This window comes from Prunus mume, linkage group LG3 (assembly GCF_029339155.1).
Source record: "Prunus mume cultivar Tortuosa linkage group LG3, ASM2933915v1, whole genome shotgun sequence".
Taxonomy (NCBI): domain Eukaryota; kingdom Viridiplantae; phylum Streptophyta; class Magnoliopsida; order Rosales; family Rosaceae; genus Prunus; species Prunus mume.
This window is the reverse complement of record NC_142700.1, coordinates 17100678-17126644: the sequence shown is the minus strand read 5'-3', so window position 1 is coordinate 17126644 and position 25967 is coordinate 17100678. Positions and strand designations below refer to the sequence as shown.

General features: G+C 36.6%; 5 protein-coding genes, 1 long non-coding RNA gene and 1 pseudogene across 7 annotated transcripts; all 7 read right to left on the bottom strand.

Annotated features, from left to right (window-relative positions):
* LOC103326486 (putative F-box protein At4g09190) lies at positions 1-2718 on the bottom strand. Its single transcript, XM_008228719.2, has one exon. It carries the CDS (start codon positions 1369-1371, stop codon positions 274-276), a length of 1098 nt encoding a protein of 365 aa, XP_008226941.2. The 5' UTR covers positions 1372-2718; the 3' UTR covers positions 1-273.
* Positions 2719-4455: 1737 nt separating this feature from the next.
* On the bottom strand, positions 4456-6315 carry LOC103326407 (ribonuclease 3-like protein 2). The gene is made up of 4 exons (XM_008228620.2): positions 6168-6315; positions 5634-6060; positions 4924-5064; positions 4456-4797 (listed from the first exon to the last, which is right to left on the bottom strand). The coding sequence occupies exons 1-4, from the start codon at positions 6233-6235 to the stop codon at positions 4582-4584; spliced, it is 852 nt and encodes a 283-aa protein (XP_008226842.2). The 5' UTR covers positions 6236-6315; the 3' UTR covers positions 4456-4581.
* Positions 6316-7114: 799 nt separating this feature from the next.
* LOC148918918 (ribonuclease 3-like protein 2) lies at positions 7115-8587 on the bottom strand (annotated as a pseudogene). Its single transcript, XR_016125209.1, has 3 exons — positions 8110-8587; positions 7592-7960; positions 7115-7510 (listed from the first exon to the last, which is right to left on the bottom strand). The product of XR_016125209.1 is annotated as a ribonuclease 3-like protein 2 (transcript).
* A 148-nt stretch (positions 8588-8735) lies between these two features.
* LOC103326410 (ribonuclease 3-like protein 2) lies at positions 8736-10833 on the bottom strand. Its single transcript, XM_089048412.1, has 4 exons — positions 10219-10833; positions 9963-10118; positions 9438-9823; positions 8736-9341 (listed from the first exon to the last, which is right to left on the bottom strand). Exons 1-4 carry the CDS (start codon positions 10594-10596, stop codon positions 9170-9172), a joined length of 1092 nt encoding a protein of 363 aa, XP_088904538.1. The 5' UTR covers positions 10597-10833; the 3' UTR covers positions 8736-9169.
* Positions 10834-11128: 295 nt separating this feature from the next.
* Positions 11129-13204, bottom strand: LOC103326408 (ribonuclease 3-like protein 2). Its single transcript, XM_008228621.2, has 4 exons — positions 12690-13204; positions 12161-12316; positions 11642-12018; positions 11129-11556 (listed from the first exon to the last, which is right to left on the bottom strand). Exons 1-4 carry the CDS (start codon positions 13032-13034, stop codon positions 11382-11384), a joined length of 1053 nt encoding a protein of 350 aa, XP_008226843.2. The 5' UTR covers positions 13035-13204; the 3' UTR covers positions 11129-11381.
* Positions 13205-13947: 743 nt separating this feature from the next.
* On the bottom strand, positions 13948-14589 carry LOC148918917 (uncharacterized). Its single transcript, XR_016125604.1, has 2 exons — positions 14271-14589; positions 13948-14186 (listed from the first exon to the last, which is right to left on the bottom strand). It is a non-coding gene; the product is annotated as an uncharacterized LOC148918917 (long non-coding RNA).
* Positions 14590-19760: 5171 nt separating this feature from the next.
* On the bottom strand, positions 19761-24817 carry LOC103326412 (uncharacterized). Its single transcript, XM_008228624.2, has 9 exons — positions 24510-24817; positions 22818-22889; positions 22440-22529; positions 22250-22292; positions 21955-22061; positions 21381-21476; positions 21039-21229; positions 20878-20947; positions 19761-20183 (listed from the first exon to the last, which is right to left on the bottom strand). The coding sequence occupies exons 1-9, from the start codon at positions 24660-24662 to the stop codon at positions 20073-20075; spliced, it is 933 nt and encodes a 310-aa protein (XP_008226846.1). The 5' UTR covers positions 24663-24817; the 3' UTR covers positions 19761-20072.
* Positions 24818-25967: the final 1150 nt, after the last annotated feature.

The following is a 25967-nucleotide window of genomic DNA, read 5'->3' as shown; positions in this document are numbered from 1 at the left end:
AACTGAGAGTAATTAGATACAAGAATGAAACACAAAGATATAGAAAACATGCAATTAATTATCATCCCATCCAACAATAATGCCAACATCTCAAATAGGTCCAGACCATCTGTAAACCAGAACAAATGTTTACAGGTTCAAATCCTAAGCACATGAACACAATAATTTCCTATAATATGAGGCTGTTCTTCCGAAGGGATGTTACATCTACTGGTAGAAGCATTTGGTCCTAATTAATCTGACCAAATGAGAAAATTTTCCTCCAACCTGCATTCAAATGCAGCAGGCAACCTTTCCTGTTTTCATTCCCTTAAGAGCTATCAGGCTTGGCTTAACGAACCAGAAGTTGCTCCCTTGGCGTATATTTACCTTCTTAATTATCTCCCTCTTCAGATCATAGCGAATAAATCTGTCCTTAAAACGAAAATTAAGGCCATCAGAATCAGCATTGATAACAAAAAATGGATCCTTCAGCAGTGTCATGTGATCCTCTAAAAATGTAACCCGGACGGTCTTTTTACTCCATTTGTGCTGCTTGTAGTCCTCCAACACCAGCATGGTGAGTTTTTCCTCTGCTATATCAGCAACAGCTACACAGTCATTCCAATGGAAAACCAAACTGTCCCACCAATTTACATAAAATCCCCGGGGCACGGTATTAGTAATGAAACATTCACTCAAGATATCAAGAGAATGAATTTTCAGGTTCCAATCTTGCCCATCTCCAGTAACCTGGAGAAAGTGACCAAGCCCCTCACACTTAAAAGATGATCCTCTATAAAATTGTAGTGCTGGTTTGCCGCGATGTTTCAGCAAATCTGTGTTTGGGTGTTTCATTGGCCTCCATTGCTCATCCTTCCCAATAGTCAACACCTCAAAACCAACCTCACTGTCTTTTCCATAAAAACATACCACTTTACACTCATGAGTGGATGGGTTCAAAGCAAAGTCCATATTCCTGGTACCCTCTTGTGCATTAGGCAAGTAAAGTACCTGATGGGTTGCAGGATTTCTAAGTCGGAAAACTTGAGAATTAGTAAGACTCTTCTCTAGAACCAAGCCAGCACAAAACGCTTCCATTCCGAAGCTTTTGTCTAAAATAACGGTTAACTTGTTGGCTTCATGTTTGTATACATATCTGAGTCGCAGAAGACAGGTCCGCTCCTTATGTTTGGCTATGAACTTGCGGTCATGAACAATAAAAAAGTACCAGTGTTTGCAGACACGCTTGAATCTTACTAGAGAATCTATAGGCAGCCAGCTCAAAATCTCTGTGATAATATCAAAGGGAAGCTGCTTTGATGCTTTTACAGGATCAGCTCTCCTCATCATGATGATTTTCTTTCTTTGGTAGCAACGCAACATCTTCATGCCCTTTCCATAATATACTAGAAATTAAGGTTTAGTAGAGTCCTCCATGGTTTCGTGTTACTTAATTATATAATTCCTACTTTATCACTTGTATAGTTGAGGATAAGTACATCCTCTGTTCCGATAACCCCTCCAGTTGACAATTTCTACCAATAAACGGTTTCAATAGATAGAAATATCGCCGATATTAGAGATTACAAACAAGGACTACAATTACAAACAAGGACTTTAAATCAAATCATCAACCAACTACAATTACAAACAAGGACTTTTAATTCAAATCATCAACCAAGTAGAACTTGTTACCTCTTTAATTTTAAAAACTAGAACAAATCCTATTAAACACTAACCCTCCGTTTGGATGAAAGAATTAAAAATCGAATAGAATTCTAAAATGACATAATTTAGATATTCATCGTTTAAATTTAAGGCAATTACTTATTTTAGTGTTTGAGTTTATGTATGTCGAATTTTATAATAAATGACATAAATTACAAATTTGATTGGGAAATGAATTCCCACGCAATAGCAATTGAAATGACACCACTTTTGATGGAAATTAAACTCGAAAATATTTATCCCCAATTTTCACGATTTTTTCATGTGTTATTTAATAATTTCGGTGCTAAGTTGCCAACAATAGAAAATTATGTGGTATTGGTGGTAGTATGGATGGTTCTGGGAATTCAGGAGAATGTTATTGGTGGTGGTATTGATGGTTCTGGGAATTATTTAAATAATAATAATTATGTGGTGTCTAACTGACTTAAGATTTATTTACACTGAAAGAAAGCCCAAAGGAAACATGATATGTTGCTATGACAAAATTGGGTAAGTTTTGCTGCGTGTACCAGAATTTATGAGAGCTCTCATCATTTAGTACTGAGACCTTTATATCTTATCTATGAACAACAAAAAGACCTTTATATCTTATCATCTGCACAGTATGGTTTTTTTTTTTAAAGAAAATCTTATTTGCACAGTAAGGTTTATCATAAAATGGTTGTTTGGCAACTTAAACACGAAAATTATTAAGAGATTTTTTTTTAAATGTCACATGAACTTAGACCTCAATTTCAATTTTTCACCTTAAAGAAAAATTTAAGAGAAATTTCACTTTAATTTTTTAAAATTCATGATTTGTCATCTGATTTTAACACTATCCAATTTTCCACTCATTTTAAGGGTGTTTTAGTCTTTTCGTTAAATTTTCTGTTAAAATAATTTAAAAATATTTAAATATTAATTAAAAAACATAACTATTTGAATACAAGTTAAAATAGATAAATAAGAGTTAACTTAATAAATAAATAAATTTTAAAAAAAAAAAACCTAGAACTAAAAAAAAAAAAAGACACCACCTCCAATCCCAACCGCCAGCCACCATTGTTCTCTCTTCTCTTTCTCCCCAGCAACAACATACCATCCCAACTCTGATCTACCTCACTCCTTAATATATATATATATATCTCTCTCTCTCTCTCCCTCTCACAAGAACAAGCCCTACCCCGACAGCCAGTTGCTCACCCAGATTTTCCAACCCATCTCCACCCCAATCTCTACTCATCCTGTCGTCGCCCCACTCCCCTCTCTCCATGTCTCCCACTGTGGCCATGCCCCTCCTTCCCACCTCTCCGTTGCTGGATCCTTCCCTACCCGACAACCCCCATTCCTTTTTTTCAAGTTTTTTTTCCTTTCTCTAATGTTTTTTTTTTGGTCTGAGCCTTTCTCTAATGTTATGATTTACTTTAATGAATTTTTAATATTTTTAGATTAATTCAGTTTTTTTAATTAATTTAAATAAGGTTTATAGATTTTGAAAAGACAAAAAAGTTTTATCATGTGTATTTAACACCAAGTAGTTTAATTGAATTAAAGCATGAAAATGATGACACCATTAAAATCCTCAATTATCTCTAAATTAAGTGGATAAACGATAGACTTTTTTAAAGACTAGTCGTGGCCTTCCATCATGGTGGATTGTAATTAAGCATAACCCTTGTAAAGGCTTGCCTCAGATATGAGGGCCTAACGCATAGTACTTGTGTTTAAGAGGAATCCATTTTCATACATCGGATGTTGCAAGGGTGGGAACAAACATGGCCAACATTCCAATATGATGAGGTTTGTGTTTGGATCTATATACTAAGCAAGCATGGTGGTGGATTAATACTTAACTAGTACAATGGTGTGTCACCATAATATTCTGGGTTACATATTTGTTAGAGGCCAAATTATATGGTAACTCACATGAAGATGTGAAAGAGTAGAAGAAGGACCATCTCTCTCTATTATTTGTGATATCCCTGGATTCTATATATTATGGTGTGATGATGATCCAAGTAATATGGAGTTTCCCATCCCACTAAGAGTTTTCAAGATAGAATACTCTTGAGTTCCGCCTTTGGAAGAATTGTGGAATTAACCAAAATAGTAGGATAAGCCATTTGATTTAAAGATCCGGATAAATGGCCTTAGAATCAATCTAGTTTAAATATGTTAGATTATATTTATTTCGATATATCTGCAAACACGCATTCTAACACTTGACAAAGAAAGCCTTCGAGGCCTAAGTTTCCTGGTTTAGTACCTCAATGTACTAAAGCTAGCCCACTTCTCACCCTCTTTTACGTAAACGTTCCTAGTGAGGCCCTTACTAACTTACTAATTAGTTAGCTTTTGAACATATAATAGAATGAATTGCACTGAATTCTTCAATAGAATCATTTGCCCTAAATCTTCAGCCTCTCTATTGTTTACGCAGCTACCAAGCGTTCAACAAGTTAGTGAGCAAGTAGTATGTGGATTTTATTGTAACTTGCTAAATTTTTATTGATGATTGCAGGATTCACTTCCTTTGGGTTATACCTAACATTCTTACCGAGAAAGAAAGCTTCAAAAGTTCTTCCATAACTTAACTTTGTCTTTTTTATTAGTAGTAATCTCTTACAGTTAGCATTTAATTTTCGAATGTTATAGCTCTTACTCAGTTACCATTTTGGATTTCTGATTTTAGGTAAAGACCCTAAAGGAAAGAAGAAACTGAGACAAATGGATATATACAAAATTAAAAGCAAACATATATAAACAAATATGCAATTATTATTCCAGGCAATCTAAAACATACGAGGACAAACCAAGTGTTACAGGTTCACTCATGCCCTGCCAAGTCTGGCTAAGGGAACTCCATCTCATCACCCTTAATAGGAATTACTGAGCAAAACAGTCTTCTAATTTAGCCCAAACACAGACGATAACTAGCAGTATTATTCCCCTCAAACAAAAAACCAAGAGACTTATTATCACCCTATAGGCCTTAGCCCCAAGTGTGTAGGGTAGTGAGGTAATATAACCCAACATGGAATCGGATTCCCTTGTCTTCATCATGCAATCAGATTTTTCGAGATCCAAAAGAGGCTTAAATATCTACAAATGAAGAACAGCAAATAATACAAATTTAGAGGTTATATATATAGATATAGTTCTTCCAAGCATTTAAAAACTTAACAAAAGTCTTCCAACTTCCATGCTAAAGAAAACCAGCTAATTTACCTTCCACAGCTTATCGAGATCATAATTCAAGTCAACGTAAACAGCAGCAGCCACGGATTCGACAACATCTGCAAGAACCTTGTAGCCTGGAGACCCCGTCATATCTTTTCCTTTAATTACTCCTTCAGTAAACTTTGCGACCTGGAATCATGAAATAAATTAAAAAAATTTCTCATAAAACCTAATGTGAAAACAATTTACTAACAAGTAAAAATCTTTTAACCAAGTTTTAAGTGAAAAAAGCAAGGTTAGTCAAAATATAAACACTCGGACACTGATGTACAAATAACTTTTTTATGTGTCATTTTTATTTTTTTTGAGCTTTGGTTTTCCTTTCACTAAAAAACAAACAAGAGAAATGTTAAAGATAGTTGTCCACACGTGCGTGAGTTGTTGTCATCCGTTCATGTTAAGAATTATTGGTGATGGGTCGTACTTCCTCACTTACTAAACCTTGGCTCAAAAGAAATTGGCAAACTGAAGTGAAATTCTAATTTTGTTTTTTCAGAAGACAACTACTGTAGTACAATTCTAAACCTTGTCTCTTTCAATGAATTATGTCCTCACTTTACACGAATTAAAAAAAATTAATACTTGGCAAACATAAATATCCACCTAAAATGTTTTGTTTTTCTCATTTCCCAAATAAAGCAAAGTCCCACACAGAAATCGCAAGAGAGACATGAAAAAGAAAAAGGAAAAGAAAAGACCTGATCATCAAGATCGGGTGTATTGTAGCGGAGAAGGCAGTCATAAAGCCCAAGCCGAGCACCAATGCGGGCGAGGTAGGGGTTGCTAACGGTATCATTGCGTCGGTTAGTGAGTTCTTCTTCGTTGAACTTCCGGCTGTCACGAAATAAGTACTTTGTCACTGCGTGGTTGAGAGCGCTGTCGCCGAGGAGCTCCAGGCGTTGATACGAATTGGGACGACAGGAGGAGGGGTGGGTGAGAGCTTCTTCTAGAAGCGTCTTGTCCACGAAGTCGTAGCCTACGATTCTCTCCACGGCTGTCACTCGCTCATTCATTTCCGGTGATGGCTGGAGTTGGCGGGTGAAGAGCTTCATCTTGTCTTGTCGATGAATTCGTCCTGGTCGTGGTTTGATTTGAACTCTGATGGTGCGTTGTGTTGATGTAAAACTAACCACTTGTGTAAGAATTGGAAATTCCAGAAACCTAATCGCAAAGTAAAAGGAAAAAGAATATTTTAAAGAAAAAGTTAAAAGAGAAAAGGAATAAAGGTAAACCTGTGTAGCCCGAGGTTTGTCACGCAGGGACTGGCTGACCAAAACTCCGAATTTATTCTCACTTGCATCCGTTTTCAGTCATTAAAAATAAAAATACTTTGATTAAGTTGGGGACAACAATGCAGTTTCATGATTTACAGAGAGATCTGTACGGATATGATGCCGAGTAAACGAGAAGAATTTGCATGTTATGGGAGTAGCACTATTCCCATTCAATTATATTCAGCCGTATGGAATTCTTATGATGATTGGCGGAATGTGATTGGTAATAAAATGGTGTTGTCTCTGTCCCATGCAAGTTTTTTTCCGAGTCTACCCTTGTACCTTTTGAGATTCAAGAGAGCAATTTGCCTAATATCTTGAAGGACTTCTATAGTACTTCACAAATTATATATATATATATATATATGTATATATACAGCCCCGATTAAGTGATCACTCACTGTTCTTAGACTGTAGCTTAGGAATAGTGAAGTGACGGTTTTGCCTGATTAAGTGATGGTCTGCTTTCTTGAGTTGACTTATGAGCAGTGAATTAGCCGTTTTGCCCTCCAGTCCTGTTCACTAATAATACAACACAACACCTAATTGAATGACATGTGTAACTATTATTAGAGTTGAGTGACCAAAATGTAAATCCAATATAATTGAGGGACCATTGCTACGAATAACTCTAAAAAGAAAAAGAGAAACATGCCTCGTGGGGATTGGGTGATGAAAATTGGCATCCTATGATCGAATTGAGGGTTGAGAATTTTGAATTTAAAATACTCTGACTAATCTGCTCTTGCTTTTCCAAGAGCCGAGAGAACGACAGAGTTTAATTTTTGAGTTGTCGTTTGGAATGTTTAAGCACTTGGGCTCTGTACTCTGCGTGCGAGTATAAACTAGCTTGTATATTGTGGGAATGCCAGAAAAACTGGCAGGTAAATTTGAAAACAAGTGCGTCTGCCAAACCAAACGTTAAAGGCTTTTTAAATTGAAGGTGAGCTTTGCACCATCTGAAATTTACAAGCACAAACCAAACGTTAAAGGCTCAAATCCTTAGCATCCATGAGGCATTGAAACAGAGCAATTTCCTAAAGTCCATGGCAATTCTTGCTTTCTCTAAAGTTTAAATATGTAAATTTCCATCCAACCTATGCCTTCAAATTCAGTAAGTTGAGCTTTGCGTCATATATAATGATATTCTTGTAAAGCCCGGATCATCAAGTGCAGAAGTGTCTGCATCTCTTTCTCTCGACTTTTCATCTCCCTTCATGTATAGCACCCCATCTATAGTTGCAATTTTAACTGAGGACACAAATCTCTTCTCATGTGAAGGACCTTCATCTTTCTCAATGCTGCAACAGAAAAACGAATATGGCTCTGCTTAACAAATAGGATTGACAACAGAAAAATCATGATAACGTAAAGATTCATACTGGTAAATTGGTCTAGGCCACTTCTTCTGGTCACAAATCTCATGCAACTTCCGTTTTGCTTCTTCAATATGAAATGACCCATCCATTAAGACAACACCTTCAAACGACTCATCATTTACACCCATCGATGGCGATAACTTATCCACGGCTACCTTAGCAGCATCAAGCTTGGCAAATTCCTTATGTTCAGAAGAACCCGAAGCAACAAATTCTCCATCAACATACACATTAGCAATACTCTTCCTCTCATCTCGCCAATGTTTGATATCAACATGCTTCTGGCAAAAGCTCAAACAACATTGTCACGGGTTGCGGTTGACCTTGCAAGTCTTCAAGAGTAACTATAGGCTCCAATAGACCCCTGAATATCTACAAATATACACAACAATTACAAAAGTTCAAAGGTTATACTATAGTCTATAGACAAATCGCTAAAACTTTTTTACAAACTTGGCAAAATCAGGCTTTTCACTTTCGTTCAAAACAAAGAGAAGCAAATAAAGATACACATTATCCACCAGTTTCTCCAGATAAAAATTCAAGTCAACATAAATAGCAGCTGCCACAGACTCCACAATATCTGCAAGAATCTTAGGGGCTTTAACAGACCCACCATATACAAGCGACATCTCATGTTGAGATAATTATTTAATTCCTACCTTATCACTTGTATAGTTTAGGATAACTAGAACCTCTGTTTCGATAACCTCTCGTGTTGATAATTTCTACAAATAAACGGTGATCAACAGATAGAAATAAAGCCGATATTAGAAGCAAGAAGATTAGAGAATGAAAAATGTAGTGGGATCCAAGTATGATAATCCAGCTACAATTACAAACAACTACTCTCAAATCAAATCATCAACCAATTGGAGCTTACTTGCAAGTAGAACTTGAAACCAATTTCAGGTTAAGTTTTGAAAACCCTAACCGCTCTTTTCCCTCTGTGAGTCCTAAAGAAAAACTCCATGGAGGGGAAGGAGGAAGAGGCATCACTACCCCTCCTCTCCTTCCTCTTTCTTGCCCTTTCTTTTGGGTTAGTGAATATGTCTACCGGAGCATTTTAAACAAGAAGACCCCTGTGGCAGTACGTAGAGGAACCACATATACAATTAAGCACATATAATGGTGCAAGTGTGGAAGATTTTGGAAAAGAGAACTGTAGAAATTATAGAGAAAATGAGATTAGCTTCTTCACATGCCTTGCCAAGTCCGGCTAAAGGAATTTATACATATATAGCTAAATTGAAGGAGACCTTCACCTTATTACCTTAATAGGAATTACTTAACTCCTTCGCAAAAGATAACCAATTAAGTTGGATAAAACAGAGATAATAACTAGTGTAAGTAACATACATAAGGATAAACAAACTGGCAGGCGTATTCCCTTCAAACAAAAAACCAAGAGACTTATTATCACCCTATGGCCTTTAGCCCAAACTTTGTAGAGTGAGGGAATATAACCCATCATGCAATCCCATTCTTTGATCTTGATCATTAAATCGGATTCTTTGGTCTTGATCGTATGATAAGCTTCTTTGCTGTTGATCATTCGAAGCTTTGGTGTTGATCATACGATCAGCTTCCTTGCTGTAAAGCAAGGATCATCTTGTAAGATGCAGAATTCATCGCTTTTTTTTTCCTTGACTTTTCATCTCCCGTCTCAGATTGCACGGTACCATCTGAAGTTACCACTTTAACTGAGTATACATATTTCTTCTCATGTTGAGGACCAAACACGTTCTCTTCTCTGCAATAGAAGAACAAATATGGATCTAGTTAACAGTAGAATTTACAACAAAATTCCCGCAATATATAACGGATTTCATAAAGTAAAGATTCATACTTGTATTCTGGAGGTTTAGGCAACCTCTTCTTGACACAAAGCACACGCAACCCTTGAATCGCTTCTTCAATACGAAATGACATGTTGTTTCCAACCGCACTACCTTGGAACGACCCATCGTCAACAACCACCGATTGAAACAACTTATTTACAGCTTCTATAGCAGCGTTACGCTTTGCACCTTCCTTCTTGTTAGACCAACCTGAGGCAACAAACTCGCCATCAACATAGACATCAGCAATACTTACATCTCCGGTCTCATGTCTCGGCCGCAGCTTGATTTCATAGCGCTTCCGGTTCTTCTGGCAAAACTCATTCAATTCTGTCCTGGGGTCAACTTGCAAGTTTTCAAGAGTAAATATAGGCTCCAAAAGAGGCTTAAATTTCTACAAAAGCACAACAGGCAAACAACAAAAATTCATAAGTTATATATAATTATGCTTAACTTCCACGCATTTACAAACTTATAAACAAAAGTTTTCACGCTTTCATGTTAAATAAAAGAAGATAAATATAAATATACACCATCCATAGTTTATCGAGATCAAAATTCAACTCGATGTAAACAGCAGCTGCCACGGATTCAACAATATCTGCAAGAACCTTGGCTTCTTCAGACTTACAATATACAAGCCCCAGCTCTTCTTCTTCATTAGTTACAGCTTCAGTAAACTTCCCAACCTAAAAGTTTAAAATTAAAAAAGAAATGTTTGAAAAAATATATATAAACAATCACACTCAGAATCAGAAAACGCTTGACTAAAATAAAAAAGAAAAAGACCTGAACATCAAGATCAGATGTATTTTGGCGGCGAAGGTAGCGATAAAGCCCATGACGAACGGCAACGCGGGCGAGGTTGAGGTTCTCAGCATTGGCGGAGCGTAGCTTAGTGATTTGGCCTTGGGTGAACTTTTGGTGGTCAGCCATACAAAAAAAGTAGTTGGTCACCGCATGGTTTAGCGCGCTGTCGCCGAGGACCTCGAGGCGTTGATAGGAAGCGGACCCAGCGACGGAGGGGTGGGTGAGAGCTTCTTCTAGAAGCTTCTTGTTCTTGAAGTTGTAGCCTACGATCTTCTCCACGGCCATCACTGACTCTTTCATGTCCGGTGACGGCTCAAGTACACGATCAAGGGATGTTGGGGTGGTGAAGACCTTCATCTTGTTGATGACTTCGTGGTTTGAAGTTTGGTAAAGTGATGAAACCAATTAGCTTAGAGAGAGAGGAAACATAATATTGAAGAAAAAGCAAAAGAGAAAAAGAAAAAAGAGTAAGGGTAGAACAGTGTAGCCAATAACCCACGATTTGTGTGGAAATTGTCCAAAAAGAGGCTAGAAAATTGAAGTGATGAAACCTGAGTTCAGCTAGTAGAGCGAGGACCAAAAAAAAATTTTTTTTTTCGTTTTTCTTTATACAAGTGATATAAGGTGGTATCTCACACACTGCCAATGAGAAACAGGGCTCATGTTATGTTGGGAATTGGCTGATGAAAAATCAGTATCCCACCACGACATAATTGGGTGGCTGAGAATTTTGAATTTAAAAATACTCTGACTAATCTGCCCTTGTTTTTGAGCCAAGAACAACAGAGATTAATTTTTGTGTTGTCGTTTGGAATGTTGAAGCAGTTGGGCTCTGTACTGTGCATGCGAGACAAACTTAGCATGTAAATTGTGGGAATGCCAGAGAAGCTTGCAGGAAAATATAAAATTACGTATGTCTGCCAAACCAAACGTTAAAGGCTTTTTACATTGAAGGTGTGCTTTGGACCATCTGAAATTTACAAGCACAAACCAAACGTTAAAGGCTCAAATCCTTAGCATCCATGAGGAATTGAAACACAGCAATTTCCTGAAGTCCATGGCAATTCTTGCTTTCTCTAAAGTTTAAATATGTAAATTTCCATCCAACCTATGCCTTCAAATGCAGTAGGTAGAGCGTTGCGTCATATATAACGATATTCTTGTAAAGCCCGGATCATCAAGGAAGCTGCAGAATTGTCTGCATCTCTTACTCTCGACTTTTCATCTCCCTTCATGTATAGCACCCCATCTATAGTTGCAATTTTAACTGAGGACATAAATCTCTTCTCATGTGAAGGACCTTCATCTTTCTCAATGCTGCAACAGAAAAAACCAATATGGCTCTGCTTAACAAATAGAATTGACAACAACAGAAAAATCATGATAACGTAAAGATTCATACTGGTAAATTGGTCTAGGCCACTTCTTCTGGTCACAAATCTCATGCAACTTCCGTTTTGCTTCTTCAATATGAAATGACCCATCCATTAAGACAACACCTTCAAACGACTCATCATTTACACCCATTGATGGCGATAACTTATCAACAGCTACCTTAGCAGCATCAAGCTTGGCAAATTCCTTATGTTCAGAAGAACCCGAAGCAACAAATTCGCCATCAACATACACACTAGCAATACTCTTCCTCTCATCTCTCCAATGTTTGATATCAACATGCTTCCCATGTTTCTGGCAAAGCTCAAACAACATTGTCACGGGTTGTGGTTGACCTTGCAAGTCTTCTAGAGTAACTATAGGCTCCAACAAACCCCTGAATATCTACAAATATACACAACAATTACAAAAGGTCAAAGGTTATACTATAGTCTATAGCCAAATTGCTAAAACTTCTATACAAACTTAGTAAAACCAAGCTTTTCACTTTCGTTTAAAACAAAGAGAAGCAAATAAAGATACACACCATCCACAGTTTCTCCAGATCAAAATTCAAGTCAACATAAATAGCAGCTGCCACAGACTCCACAATATCTGCAAGAATCTTAGGGGCTTTTACAGATCCACCATATACAAGCGGTGTCTCATCTTCTCCACTGACAGCTTCAGTAAACTCCCTAACCTGAAATTTAGAAACAAATCGCAAACAAAACCCAGAGTTCAAACCATTTCATTTAATAATCCAAATCCTTTTTAAGAAAAATTACCCAGAAAAACAGGGGAAGAAGGAAAAACAAAAAACAAAAAACTTCCCCCTTATTTAAACATTCACCCTCATATACAAAAAACATTTTAGACACAATTCTAAATTCTTTCACCAACTTCTGCTATCACTAGAAAAAAAAACTAAAAAAATTCATATTTACGAAATAATTAAGCAGTTCCAACACATAAAACAGAGAAGCAGACAAAATGAAATTGCTTGAGAAACAGAAGGAAAAGAGAGAGAGAGAGAGAGAGAGAGAGAGAGAGAGTAGTTACTAGTAAGTAATGACCTTATTTAGGAGAGCAGGTGCATTGTGGCGAAGGTGGTGATAAAGGCCGTGGCGCACGGCCACACGTGCGAGCTTCTCGGTGCTGACGTTGGCGGAGCGTAGCAGAGAGAGGGTGCCAGGGTCGACCCCAGGATTAGAGAGGAAGAAGTAGTTGCTGAGCGCGAGGCTGACAGCGGCATCGCCGATGAACTCCAGGCGCTGATACGACGCCGATTCGGTGTATGAGGGGTGGGTCAGAGCTTCTTCTAGAAGCCTCTTGTTCGTGAAATTGTAGCCCAGGATTTGCTCCACGGCTGACACCGACTGTCCCATTTCTGGTGATGTATGCTGGACGCTACGATTCATGATGGGGATCACGATTTGCTTGCAGAATTGAGTTTTTTTGCTTGCAGAATGAGTATGATGAGTTTGAAGTTGAAGACAACTCTCTGCGGTGTCGTTTTGAAGTTGAAGCACCTGATTCGTGTAGGTTGGCTGGGAATGCAAGTTTTGACCGTAGTCGTTTTATGATTTATAGTGACGAAACTAAAATATCGAGGGTTTTGGAAATATCAGTAGTTCGAAACCATCGAAATATCAGTAGCACCTGATTCGTGTAGGTTGACTGGGAATGCAAGTTTTGACTGTAGTCGTTTTATAATTTACAGTGACAAAACTAAAATATCGAGGGTTTTGGAAATATCAGTAGTTCGAAACCATCGAAATATTAATGAAAATATCAGGAAAATATTGATATTGGTAAAAATTAAATAAAAACTACGGAAATTTTGATTGAAACTTTAAAGGATGTTTATTCAGTCAATTATTTATTGTTTTATTACCCAAAAAAAAAAGGGAAGGAAATGCATTGTATAATGGGTTCGACTAATTTAAGTTAATTATAGGGTGATTTTATTGGCACCCCAAAATTTGGAGAAATTATAGAGTGGTACTAGGGGTGGTTTTCGGTAGCGATTTTTTGCTCAATTACCGCTTATTTGCGGTATGATTTTCCAATCGACCTTTATTAAACCGCATTTAGTATTAAATTAGCGGTTTAAAACCGCAAGTTCTCAAGCATTCACAAAAAATATAAATTGACGGCCTAAATAAATAAATACACAACCTCAACTTCTCAAACATATTATAAATTCACAATCTCCTCAAGCATATTATAAATTGACAACCTCAACTTCTCAAACATATTATAAATTCACAATCTCCTCAAGCATATTATAAATTGACAACCTAAAGAAAATTAAAGTTACAATTCCAAGCATTCCAATTAAAGTTATACTTCTCAAGCATTCCAAATCCAAATCTTTTAAAGTTACAAACCAAAAGCAAAATAAATTAAAGTTACAACAACAACAAAAAAATCCAATTCAAAGTTAATTAAAGTTACAATATAAAAGGAAAATACAAAACACCAATGTTACACACTAAAGTTACAAACTCAAGTGTTGGTGGTGAGTGAATTTGAAGAACCCCGTTGTGTTGTTTGAGCACCAATGTTATCTACAAATAAAACAACATAGTTTAGTACATTTTATTAAAAGAATAAGCATAAATAACATTAGCATAAATAAACTAATTACTTACAAGTTGTCATATGTTCCATTTCCTTGTAGAATTCAACCTCATCATCCGTTGGTTCCTTGTAAAAGGAAAATTCTTCCGCTCTAAGCCAATCACTAGTACACACTAATGCCTCTACCATTTTAGGATGCAAAGAGCTTCTAAAAGGATCCACAATCCTCTTGCCTAGGCTAAAAGCATTTTCACTAGCAACCGTAGAACTTGGAATTGCAAAGATATCCTTGGCAACTTGCGAAAGAATAGGATATCTTGTTTGGTTCCCTTTCCACCAATTCAAGAGATTGAATTGTTTGCTCAAGGGGCTCTCAAAAGGATCCATCAAGTACTTATCCACTTCATTGGATATCTCAACGGATTGCTCATCCTTCCTCTTTTGCACAAGTTGTTGCATTAGTTGAAATGTGACATCAACATTATCACCAATTTGTGCAACCTCATCATCAATCTCATCCTCATCAATTTGGCGCACACCCCCTCCAACCCCTTTATACTCATTATACAATTCATTCAAACACTTTACAACCTCCTTCACAATCTCATCTTGCTTTCTAGCATCTGCCCCAAGATTCCCAAAGCTTATTTGGAGCATTTGAAGCTTCATCCTTGGGTCTAGCACATTGCCCAAAAATATAAGCTTATTCACAACATCAAAGCTCCCCCAATATTTGTCAAATTTCAACTTCATTAAAAATGCTACCCGTTGCATAGTAGGATTTTTAGGATCCTTCATTTTAGCTTCTATTTGAACTTGTAAAGCAACCAATTCTAGGAAAATTATTGTGGATGTACAAGTTTTGGTTGCACTAAGTTTCAATGTAGCATCATAAAATTTTTTGAGAAAATGCACAAAAGCTAATGCCTTCTCCCAATCATCATTTTTTGGAGGTCCCACTCTCTTAACCATCACTTTCTTAACTTTTTCTTCCTCTAGAAAATAAGCTTGAAACACCTCACAAGAATATGCCATCTTCTCAAAAACTTGCCTATATTTGAATGCACCTTCAAGCATTTTATAGGTTGCATTCCACCTTGTAGGCACATCCATTGGCACATTTGCCATCTTGTCCATCCTACATGCAATGGCAAACTCTCTAAACTTATCCAACCTTGCCGGAGAAGAGTGAATAAACTTCACACAATTTCTTATACCCTCAATTGAGGCACTAAGCTCCTTCAACCCATCCTTAACAATTAAATTAAGAATGTGACAAGCACACCTCAAGTGCAAGTACTTCCCATCCAACATTAAGGTGTTCATTGACTTTAGGCTTTGTGCCATGTACTCAACCGCCCCATCATTGGCGGAAGCATTATCAACGGTAATTGTGAACACTTTATGTATGCCCCAATCCGTCAAACATGCATCTAGGGTTTTTCCTATGTCAATGCCCTATGACTAGTGATCTTTGTGAAACTAATTATTCTTTTGTGCAAGTTCCAATCACTATCCATGAAGTGGATCGTCACAACCATGTAATTTATGTTTTGGATCGATGTCCAAGTATCGGTTGTGATACTAACTCTTTGCTCACCAATCACACTCATTATCTTTGCCTTTTCAACCATGAATAACTCCCACACCCCCTCGGCAACCTTCTTCCTACTTGGTACCTTGAAACGAGGTTGCACCTCGTTCATCATTTCCTTAAAACCCGAGCCCTCAACGACTCTAAAAGGATGCTCATCCTTAATGATGAACTTCACAACCTTTAACTCACATTTTTTTTGATTGAATGTGTGAGGAACCAATCCACTACCCATTGTATCCGTTGTCAAAGAAGGTTGATTTGCATCACCTTCTTGTTGATAAAGATGAGAGAGCTTGCATCTCCTCTCTATGTGATTTTTTAAACCGGTTGTCCCATTTTTTCTAGGGTCCGCCGGCATCTCCAATTTGCAATAATTGCAAACCCCTATAACCTTCTCTACCCCATTACCATCCTTCTTTATTTGTTTTGTGCAATGTAACCACACAATCGACTTTGGGGCTTTCCTCCTATCTCCCACCATAAGGCCCTCACTTGTGGGATTTTGTGTTTGAGTTGGAGATTGTGTTTCGGGTGTATCGGTTTGTGTTTGGGGATTAGAGGCATTAGGTGTGTTAGAGTGGCTAGACTCCATCTATAACACAACACAACACAAAAGCAACAACATAAAAGAATATTAATAACATTAACATATTCAAAACAGATTCACATATTCAAAACAGATTCACAGATTCAAAACAGATTCAAAACAGATTCACAGATTCAAAACAACATTAACAGATTCAAAACAGATTCACAGATTCAAAACAGATTCAAAACAACATTAACATATCCCAGAATTAACATTAACAGATTCCAGAATTAAGATAACAGATTCAAAATCAAGCTGAAACCAAATACAAAAATACAAAACTTACCTCTGCAAAACCAAATGCTCCAAGCTTAAAACAGAAATCTCCAAACAGTTTCACTTCACAACAATCCCTGCAAAAATCAATAACCGGTTTGTCTTAATGGAAACCATTTAACCAGTAAGATAAACAATTTTCTTGTTGAAACCATTTCAGAGCATCAGACAAACATTAATAAAAAGGTATCCTTTTGAAATGGATTTCGGGGAGGAAAGAACATTATGTGTGGTGTTGATTCAATCAGTACACAAAAGATTAATAAAAAGGTATACATCCTCATATATATAAGCAGAAAATGAGAATGAGTCGGATCCAAAGACTACTTATTTTTCCATTAGTGAGATAGGTTCTGTCTGTAGGTATAAAAATAAAATGATGAATGTCTAACTCTATAGCCACTAAAATCCCATCAACAAACTCAGTTCAAGGGTTTTGATTTCGATTGCCATTATAGGTTTGGTTTCTCTGACCTAAAAATCCCATCAAATTTAACATTACAAATTCCCAATTAAAACCTAAAACCCTATCTTTGAAACAATTGATTTCAGAAATTAGAAACACCATAATTTACCTCAAAATTGGTTATAGTGGTGGCTTTGAGAGTGGTCATTGTGTTTTCCTAGGAACACCCTATCTGAGAGCGGCTGTTGAGCTTGAGACACAGAGAGAGACAGAGAGACAGAGAGAGAGCTTGAGTTGACTGAGCGTGCTGGAGGTTCTTGAGAGAGAAGAGAGAATTGAGATCGAGAGAGAGAGAGAGAGAGAGATGGGTTTGATTCGGGTTTGTGAGAGAGAATCCTATTTTGAGTTGAGAGAGAGAGAGAGAGAGTCGAATGAGAATCAGTAAGAGTGAGATCGCAATTGCATCTAACGGCTAGATTTTGATAAGGCTACAGACAATTAAATGGAAATAAGTTTATTTAGCCGCAGGCTATACTTATTTATTGTATTTGATATTCAAATAAAAAAAAAGGAAGCAAATGCATTCGTTCTTAATACCGCAAATGCGGTTCGGTTTACCTCGATTGCGGTTTTATTTCGTAAATTATCGGTTGGTTTTTGCGATTTTTCGGCACCCCAAAATTTTTCGGTCCAAAATGCCACCCTATAGTGGTACCGTACTACCACATCAGCTAGTGATACTCCCACTCAAAAAATGTCATATGTAATTTTTTTTTAATAAATTAATTATTCTTTGTTACAACTGGACTTAATTTTTATCCGCTAAATAAATTAGAAAAAAAAAAACTTAAGAAAAAAAAAAAAGGAGAATATCCCAGCAATTTTACCCAAGACGCCACCCTCTCTGTCGTCTTCTTCCGACTACCATCAACAGTCATTAGTAACACAAGTAAGAGAACCAAATCCCCATAGCCTAATAAATTGTTGCAACTAGGAAACTTCGTCATCATTTTCAATGAATCTTAATATCTGATGGAGATATTAGATCCAATAACAATCAACCCTTTCCATATCAATTTCATGCTAGTTGATTTGTAGCCTGTTTGTTACAGACCCACCTCCCATCCCAACCTTCTTCACATCTGCTAGTGAGAGCTTCATCAATGATAAAATATACATGGATGTTGGGGTAGTCACCAAAAGATTGAGAAAATTGCAGAACAGCAACAGAGAGAGAGAGAGAGAGAGAGAGAGAGAGAGAGAAGATAAAAGAGAGGGAGCCCTAAACCAGAGCGGCGGTGCGGGGTAGGCTTGTTGGGATGGGCTGTGGCTTTTTTTTTTTTTCCATTGTTTATTTTCTTAATTTTATTTTAAAGGGTAAAAATTAGGTTAAAGTCCAGTTGTAAAATAAAATTTGAGTAGTTAAAAAATAAAGACACATTGCATATTTTGAATGGGAGTATCATTAGTGATGTGGTAATACAGTACTACTCTATAATTTCTCCAAAATTTGCTCTTTGCACTCCACATTCTCTTTTCACCCCCACTGAATTTTAGTAAAATTTAAAATTACTCACTACACCCCATTTTTCTTCCTAAATTGCGCTCATAAACTTCATTCCTTAACTAACCTGTGTAAATCTCATCCCATATCAAACTCCACCCCATTAAAAACTCTCTCCTCTTTCACACCCATCACAAACCCCCTGGCGTTTCAAATGCACCCCATCACACACCTCACCCGATTTACAACAGACTCCATTGTCATTCAATTCTTTTCATGCGCCGTTCAATTTCATCCCAAAAGGCATCGAATCCCCTTGTGTGTGCGTGCAGCTATGAGTTTTTTTCTTTTTCCCCATTTCATATACATATTATCGATAATATCCCAATATTTTCTTGGATCCGAAATTTCCCCAAAATTATCGATACTTATGCTATAATTGCATGGATAGGTTCCAAAATATCATCCTCCCTAAAAAAAACGATAATATCCCTAATATTTCGCCTATATTATCGATATTTTAAACCTTGCTTGAGAGTAAGTTCACCAACAGTTACTTGATGGACAATTTTTTTTTTTTTTTTTTTTTGTTGGGACAATGATGGACAACTAGGATGCATTGAAATTAGGCGGCCAGATTTCAACCAAAATTGGAGAAGGTTGTAACTGCAATTTCATCCAACGGATCTGAATATATATATATATATATATATATATATTATTATTATTATTATTTTTCAATTTAGAAAAACGGATTCGAACCAAAATCTATGGGATGAAATCTAACACACAAAAATTAAGAGAAAAACGAATTAGTACCCAAAAAAATCACATATACATCCCCGCAATGCATATCCCAATGGGACAAGATTAGAAAATATATATTTATAAGAACACAGCATATCCAAATGGGACAAGATTAGAAAATATATATTTATAAGAACACACAAAACTACAATCCACCGCCGTTAGAGGCCAAACCACATTTCCAAGTAAAATGCTCTACCACTGGATTAACACTTGCATGGAACAGGGCCAATAATGCTATGACAAGCATGACAATTTTTTAACGTGATAGCATTATTGACCGGAAATAGCAAAATAATATTATCCCATTGCAACCAAGTTTTTCTCCCACCACTGAGACTAGAAGCCCCAAAACCAAGTACTATGTATAGAAAACAAAATATGTCGAAAGAAAGGCTGACTTTATTAGGAATAATTTTGCCATAATGGAGGTTTGTTAAATAAACCGAACAATTCAAAAAATTACACATGAAATCAGCTAAGAAGACAATTTCTTCTGGGAACAATTGATTTCTCTTGGAAGTCAATAGTTAAAAGCTTCGCCTTTTCAGGCCAAGTTTACAGAAGAAACATTTTGTAATTACAAAGATGAAATTTTGCCATTAGCACTGAGGTAGATAAATAAGAAGCATGCAGCCCTCTCTGATGCATAAACAGCAGATGGCAGCCCAAAGACAACATCGAATTATTTATATTAGTTCACCATCATATGATCAAACCCTCCTCCGGCCTGAAGTGCAGGAACCCGACTAACCGCAACATTGTGAAGCAACTGCTGCAGCCATCTCCTTGTAGTTGGATCTTCCTGAAACCATTGATGAAAACAATACTTCTAATGAACCAGACAATGGGTCGAAATAAAACAATAGGGGATATTGAAAGCAAATGTTAATCAAGACAATTGGGTCTACACAAAACAGTAGGGGAAACTGAAAGCAAAAGCTAATCCAGACAATTGGGTCTAAAAGTTTATCCGACTGAAAGCCTTTTTCTTTTTTTAAATATCTCGCAAACTATAACTGATCTACGAAGACAAAAAATAGAAACTAGAATCGGTGATTTTGTAAAATACAACAAAGAATTCATTCAAAAAGATTGACTTGATTCGTATTCTGGGGAGAAACGTGACGAATTTTACTGCACGTGAACATCATGTTATATTGTGCACCAACAGTTTAGGGTAACTGGTATCAAGGCACTTTGAAACCACCTAGTGGAAACATTGAAACTGAAATCAAGCGGGCTACAATAAGTATTAACGTCTCCCTTAAAAAGCAAACATAAGAAAAACAACAGTAGGGCTAACTACTATGAAGAACACCAAAACATGCATTGGACAAAGTTATGCTACCTTATTTTCAGAAAGTAGGGTGTGATATGACTTGGCAAACACCTTAATGATTGCCAGTCATGAAACAGGTAATTTTTACTTTTCTCCAGAATACCCAATTCAGATCAAGTATGAATTGAACAACATAGGTAGGCAAAGAAGTTCTTACACGAAGGCAACCACTGAAGGTAGCATCTCTTAATGCCTCTGGAAGACAACTTCTTAAAGCATCACAAGCCCTGCATGATAACAGACAAAGAACAGGTCTATAAAACCATAAACAAGAGAAATTAAAAACACAAAAAAAAGAATATACTTAATTTAACCAACCTTGCGTTATCTGACAATCGAAGATAACATCGGATAATATGTTTTAATAAGCGCGATGAATGCTGCTCAGCAAGTGATGCTACCATGGTTCCCAAGACTCGACCTACTGCAAAAAACCGCTCAGCTGTAGTACAAATATAATCCAAGCCCACATCATCTAACAAAATCTTTTGAACAATAAATGTGGCCACCTGCCAGAAGAAAACCTTTTGTCAGGCAATTACATACCTTACATCCAAACTCAAGCAATAGGGGAAGGACCCTGTACAGTAAGCTATACGAAGATCGGATGATGCATATACAGGTGGAAAAAAAGTGAAAAGATAGAAAAGGACACTCAACTGTTTTTGAGAGTTCACTACCCATTTCCATAGTGCGCAGGCACAGTGGAATTATTTCTGTTGACAGAAGAAAACTAATCACTTCTGTATCATCGACCTGGTAAAGAGAAGTAAAAGAATTAATATTCCAATTTCCAAATATACCGATCAAAGTGATATGACTTCCATAAAAATGTTGAATACTTCTTATCAAAATAGCAGGATCTATCATGGTAACATAATTCTCCTTTTCAGGTTTCATGTGTTCATGTGTTCATGTGTGAGAAAGAGTGAGGGGAAGAACTGCACAGAAAAGTGCATGTGTAGGAAAATATTATGAATGATAAGCAGTCATGCATATTTAATTTGATACAAAAGCAAATGGAAGATAATCTAATACTTATGCAGATAAAGCAATACTACAGAATCAACCATGTTCTTGTTCGTAGTTCACACTCATAACAGACTAAGTGTCATCATGTTATACTTGGATATCTTGTTGTCAATTTACTGCAACACATTTTATCACACAAACAAATAAAAAGACAAATATACATATCAGTTTGTGCAATAACATGGCAGCAAGAATAGCATACCTTCACTAAGGCACCAATGACACCTAAGCTAGTAAGCCTCAAGTACTCGAAAGGCCTTGACTTGCTTGTTGTATTAAGGAAAGGGTACAAATATAAAGGTATATGAGCTGCCAAGGACAAAATCTCAGATGAAATAATCCTTTCTTATAATATTTAAAATTTAAATGTACCAGCACAAGAAGGAAATTTAAACCTCAAGTACTCAAAGTTGCTTGAGAAAATTATGCTTATATGTACCAGCACACTAAGAAGGAAATTTGAAGCCTTCGAATGTAAACAAAATAAAGGTTATTACCATTGAGGAATAACATTCTTGTGTCTGGGTGAGAAGCCACACACTACAAGAATACAAAAGGAATATGAAGCACACAATAATAATAAAATATGTAAAATATAGGCCAACTCCATTAAATAGAACATAACTGTTGTTCAGAATGAAATAAGTGCATCCACAATAAATAATTTAAAAGGCGACATCAATGAACCTGAAGAAGAGCTAGAGCATTGCAAACTCGATTTGATTGAGCAGGAGTTAAATTTGGTGGTGACAGAACAGGGTAAATTGAAACTATCTCCTGCACACAGGATGAGAAACTGAGTGAGAATCCATAATCAGGAAGTAAGACAAAAGAGTGCCCAGTAGCGTTGATTATCAAACAGGCAGTCAAACGCTGGAATGTCAATGATGCATGGACATATGTATAGCACACAAGGTAAGTTCTATATAGAAGCAAAATGAAAACAAGTTAAAAGCATGTGCCAAAAATGCTACCTTTGTAGATAGACATTTTTACAAAACAAGCGAAAACCCAAAAATAAAATAAAATCAAATCAATTCAATAAGAATGCCACAACAAGCTTACCTGTAGCAGAGCAGCAATAGTACCAAAAGAATTCCACAACAATGGAGCCAAATCTTGAAATAATTCTCTCTTCTACAAATTGAAACAGAAAAAAGATAAGGAGGGTTAATCAGGAATACAAATAGCGCACAAAAAGTACCAAAATGAATATGAGAATGCCAAATTTTATTTAAAAAGACCATCAAAACCAGAAGGCAGATGCAAGTCTATTTGCAGCTCAAAAATGTTCAACAGTTACAACTTAAAAATTTACTCCGTTAAGAAAACATGTGCACAGCTCTCACGGGGGTGGCAACTTTATCGACCAGGTATAATCATAACGATTTTTTTTTTTATCCCTTAAAAAAGAAAAGAAAATTTGAACAAAATAATCTTTGGAGTAAGTGCTTCAAGGCACTGTTTGGCTCTTCACAATAGCTGGGAACAATAATCCTTTAGCCAAAGTGCTTACGCATAGAAACCAAGTCTTTTTCCAGATCTGACATGTAATTGTCACTAATGTTGTAGACAATGAAAAATCCAAACTAATAAAGAAACATTACTAAATTGTGCAGCCCATTTAGTATGTTATAATGATATCAATATCACTTCAATTCCCTCACCTGTTTGAATTAGAGCAGAGCATCCAACCCAAAACCAATTGGGAATGGATGGAGACGCCCAAGATCTTATAAAGTATGACGTGGGATTTATACTCTCAACGCCCCCCTCACGTCTAGTGTGACGTGAGCTAAGCAAGTGTAACTTTCACTATTGTTGTAGACAATGAAAAACCCAAACTAATAAAGAAAAATTACTGAATTATGCAGCCCGTTTAGTATGTTATAATAGTATCTATATCACTTCAATTCCCTCACCGCCGATCGAAACAGAGCGGAGCATCCAACCCAAAACCAATTGGGAATGGATGGAGACGCCCAAGATCTTATATAGTGTGACATTTCCAACCTGCGATTTATACTCTCAACACACACCCTCAAGTGCAGTGTGACACAAATATCAATCGACACGGGAGCATGTGTAGCCGTTGGGCCTGAGAGATACATGAGAGAACTAGAGCATCCAACCCAAAACCAATTGGAAACAGGTGGAGAGGCCCACGATGCAATGCAAGGCCTTACATCCCGCATGTGAGATATACTCTCAGCAACCACTACACTATTCCAAATCCAGAAACACAAAACAGGTTCCAGCTATGAACTTTTTCAATAACCACCTTAGTGCAAAAGTTAAAAATTCCATCTCAAAAGGAAATTTATTAAACATAATTAAGGAATGTACACCTGGAAACATGAGAAGAAATGCATCAAACTTGGATTTTTATCCTACCCGGGGAATAATTATAGTAGGTGGGTCCCACATGCATGCTGTGACTACAAAGATGCTAATTTTCTTAAATGGAAAAATGAAAAACGCCCCTTAGAGCATGAAACACATATTATGTAGAGCTAACTATCTTTTTCCCCTTTTCTTTGGGTTCTCATCAAATACACAGAATCACACAGCAACGAAATGATGATAAAACAAAAGAAAGCTAAATAGAATCCAAATTACAAACAACCCCAGATTTTAAGCTTGATCATACCTTCAAGCCCAAAACCCCATAAACAAAAAAGAAAAGAAAACCCTAAATGGAACCAATCAAAGACAGAGGAACTGAATTTAGAAACGAATATAGCCAAAAGATTATACCTTCGAGAGTTCAAGTAGGGCATTTTCACGAAGATCAGGGTTACTGAGTTCGAGGACCAATTGCTCAGCTGACGCCATTTTTGGCTCCTTGTTAGGCTGAGCTCCGGCGGCACTGGAATTAGAAGCGATCGGGTCTCCAAACGGTGCGCTCATGTAAAGAAACTAGCGCAGATTCGGCATTTCATAGCAGAAGACTTTCAAAGCTTGAAACTTTTACCATCAGTTTCTCACAGTTTCCAATTTTCTACGAGTTTCCGTTGAGGGAGAGAAAGAGTGAGAGAGAGTGTGTAGAAGACAAGTTCAATTTCGAGACGAGGAATTGGATTTATATTTAAAGCCACGTACTTTACATGCGCGTGGCAATGACCCTTACATTTGAGTTACATGAAGTGACACCTCAGTTTCGCTAGAAAAGAAAGTATTTACGCTTCAAAAAGAAAGTGTGTCTACGCTCCGCTCTGTCCCATGAAAGCAATTTAAAGCTCTCAAGCACAATTAGTAATTTGTATTGCAATAAGATAACACAACTCGAATTCGACATGGCGTTTAGCATATTTAGATTGAATATTGATTACATAAAGTCATGTACGACATTGCTTTAGATACGATAATTCAACTCGTATTCGACAATACATGTAACAGATTTAGATTAATCATGAATTGCATGAACTTATATAGGACACGACCCTTTAGCTAGTTAGATAGAATGTGACTCAAATTTGAAATGATGCTTACTAAGTTTGGATTAATCATGAATTGCACGAACTTTCATATATGACATGACCCACTAACTTGTTTTGATAGGGCATGACTCAAATCGGACATGATGCTTAAGAAATTTGGATCCGCTGTTTAATGCTTGAACTCATATACATCACAACTCGTGGCTCGTTATAATGCAACACGACCCGAATCTGATATGACGCTTAAAAAATTTGAATTGACCATTAATTACACGAACTCATATACAACACGAACCCCTAGCTTCTTAAGATAGAATACAGCTCAAATCCCACCTGATGGTTAACAAATTTGAATGGACCATTAATTGCACGAACTCATATAGAACACAACTCGACTCTAACATGGTTCTTAACAAATTTGAATTGACCATTAATTACTCAAAAACATATACAACATGACTCATTAGCTCATCATGATAGAACCGTATAATCCGAACATAACACTTAAATATTTGGATTGATCTTTAATTGCATGAACTCATTTGTGACATGACAACATGCTAGCTCGAATATTTTTTATTTATTTATTTTAGTAAGTTAACTTGAACTCGACAAAATATAGCATATTTGGATTCACCACTAATTGCATGAACTTATGTATGATATGTACTCATATTAGTAAGATAACTCGGGTAATAAATGTCAACTCGAATATAACATGATGTTTAACATATTTGGATTGACCATTAATTGCATCAACTCATGTATGTTTGAC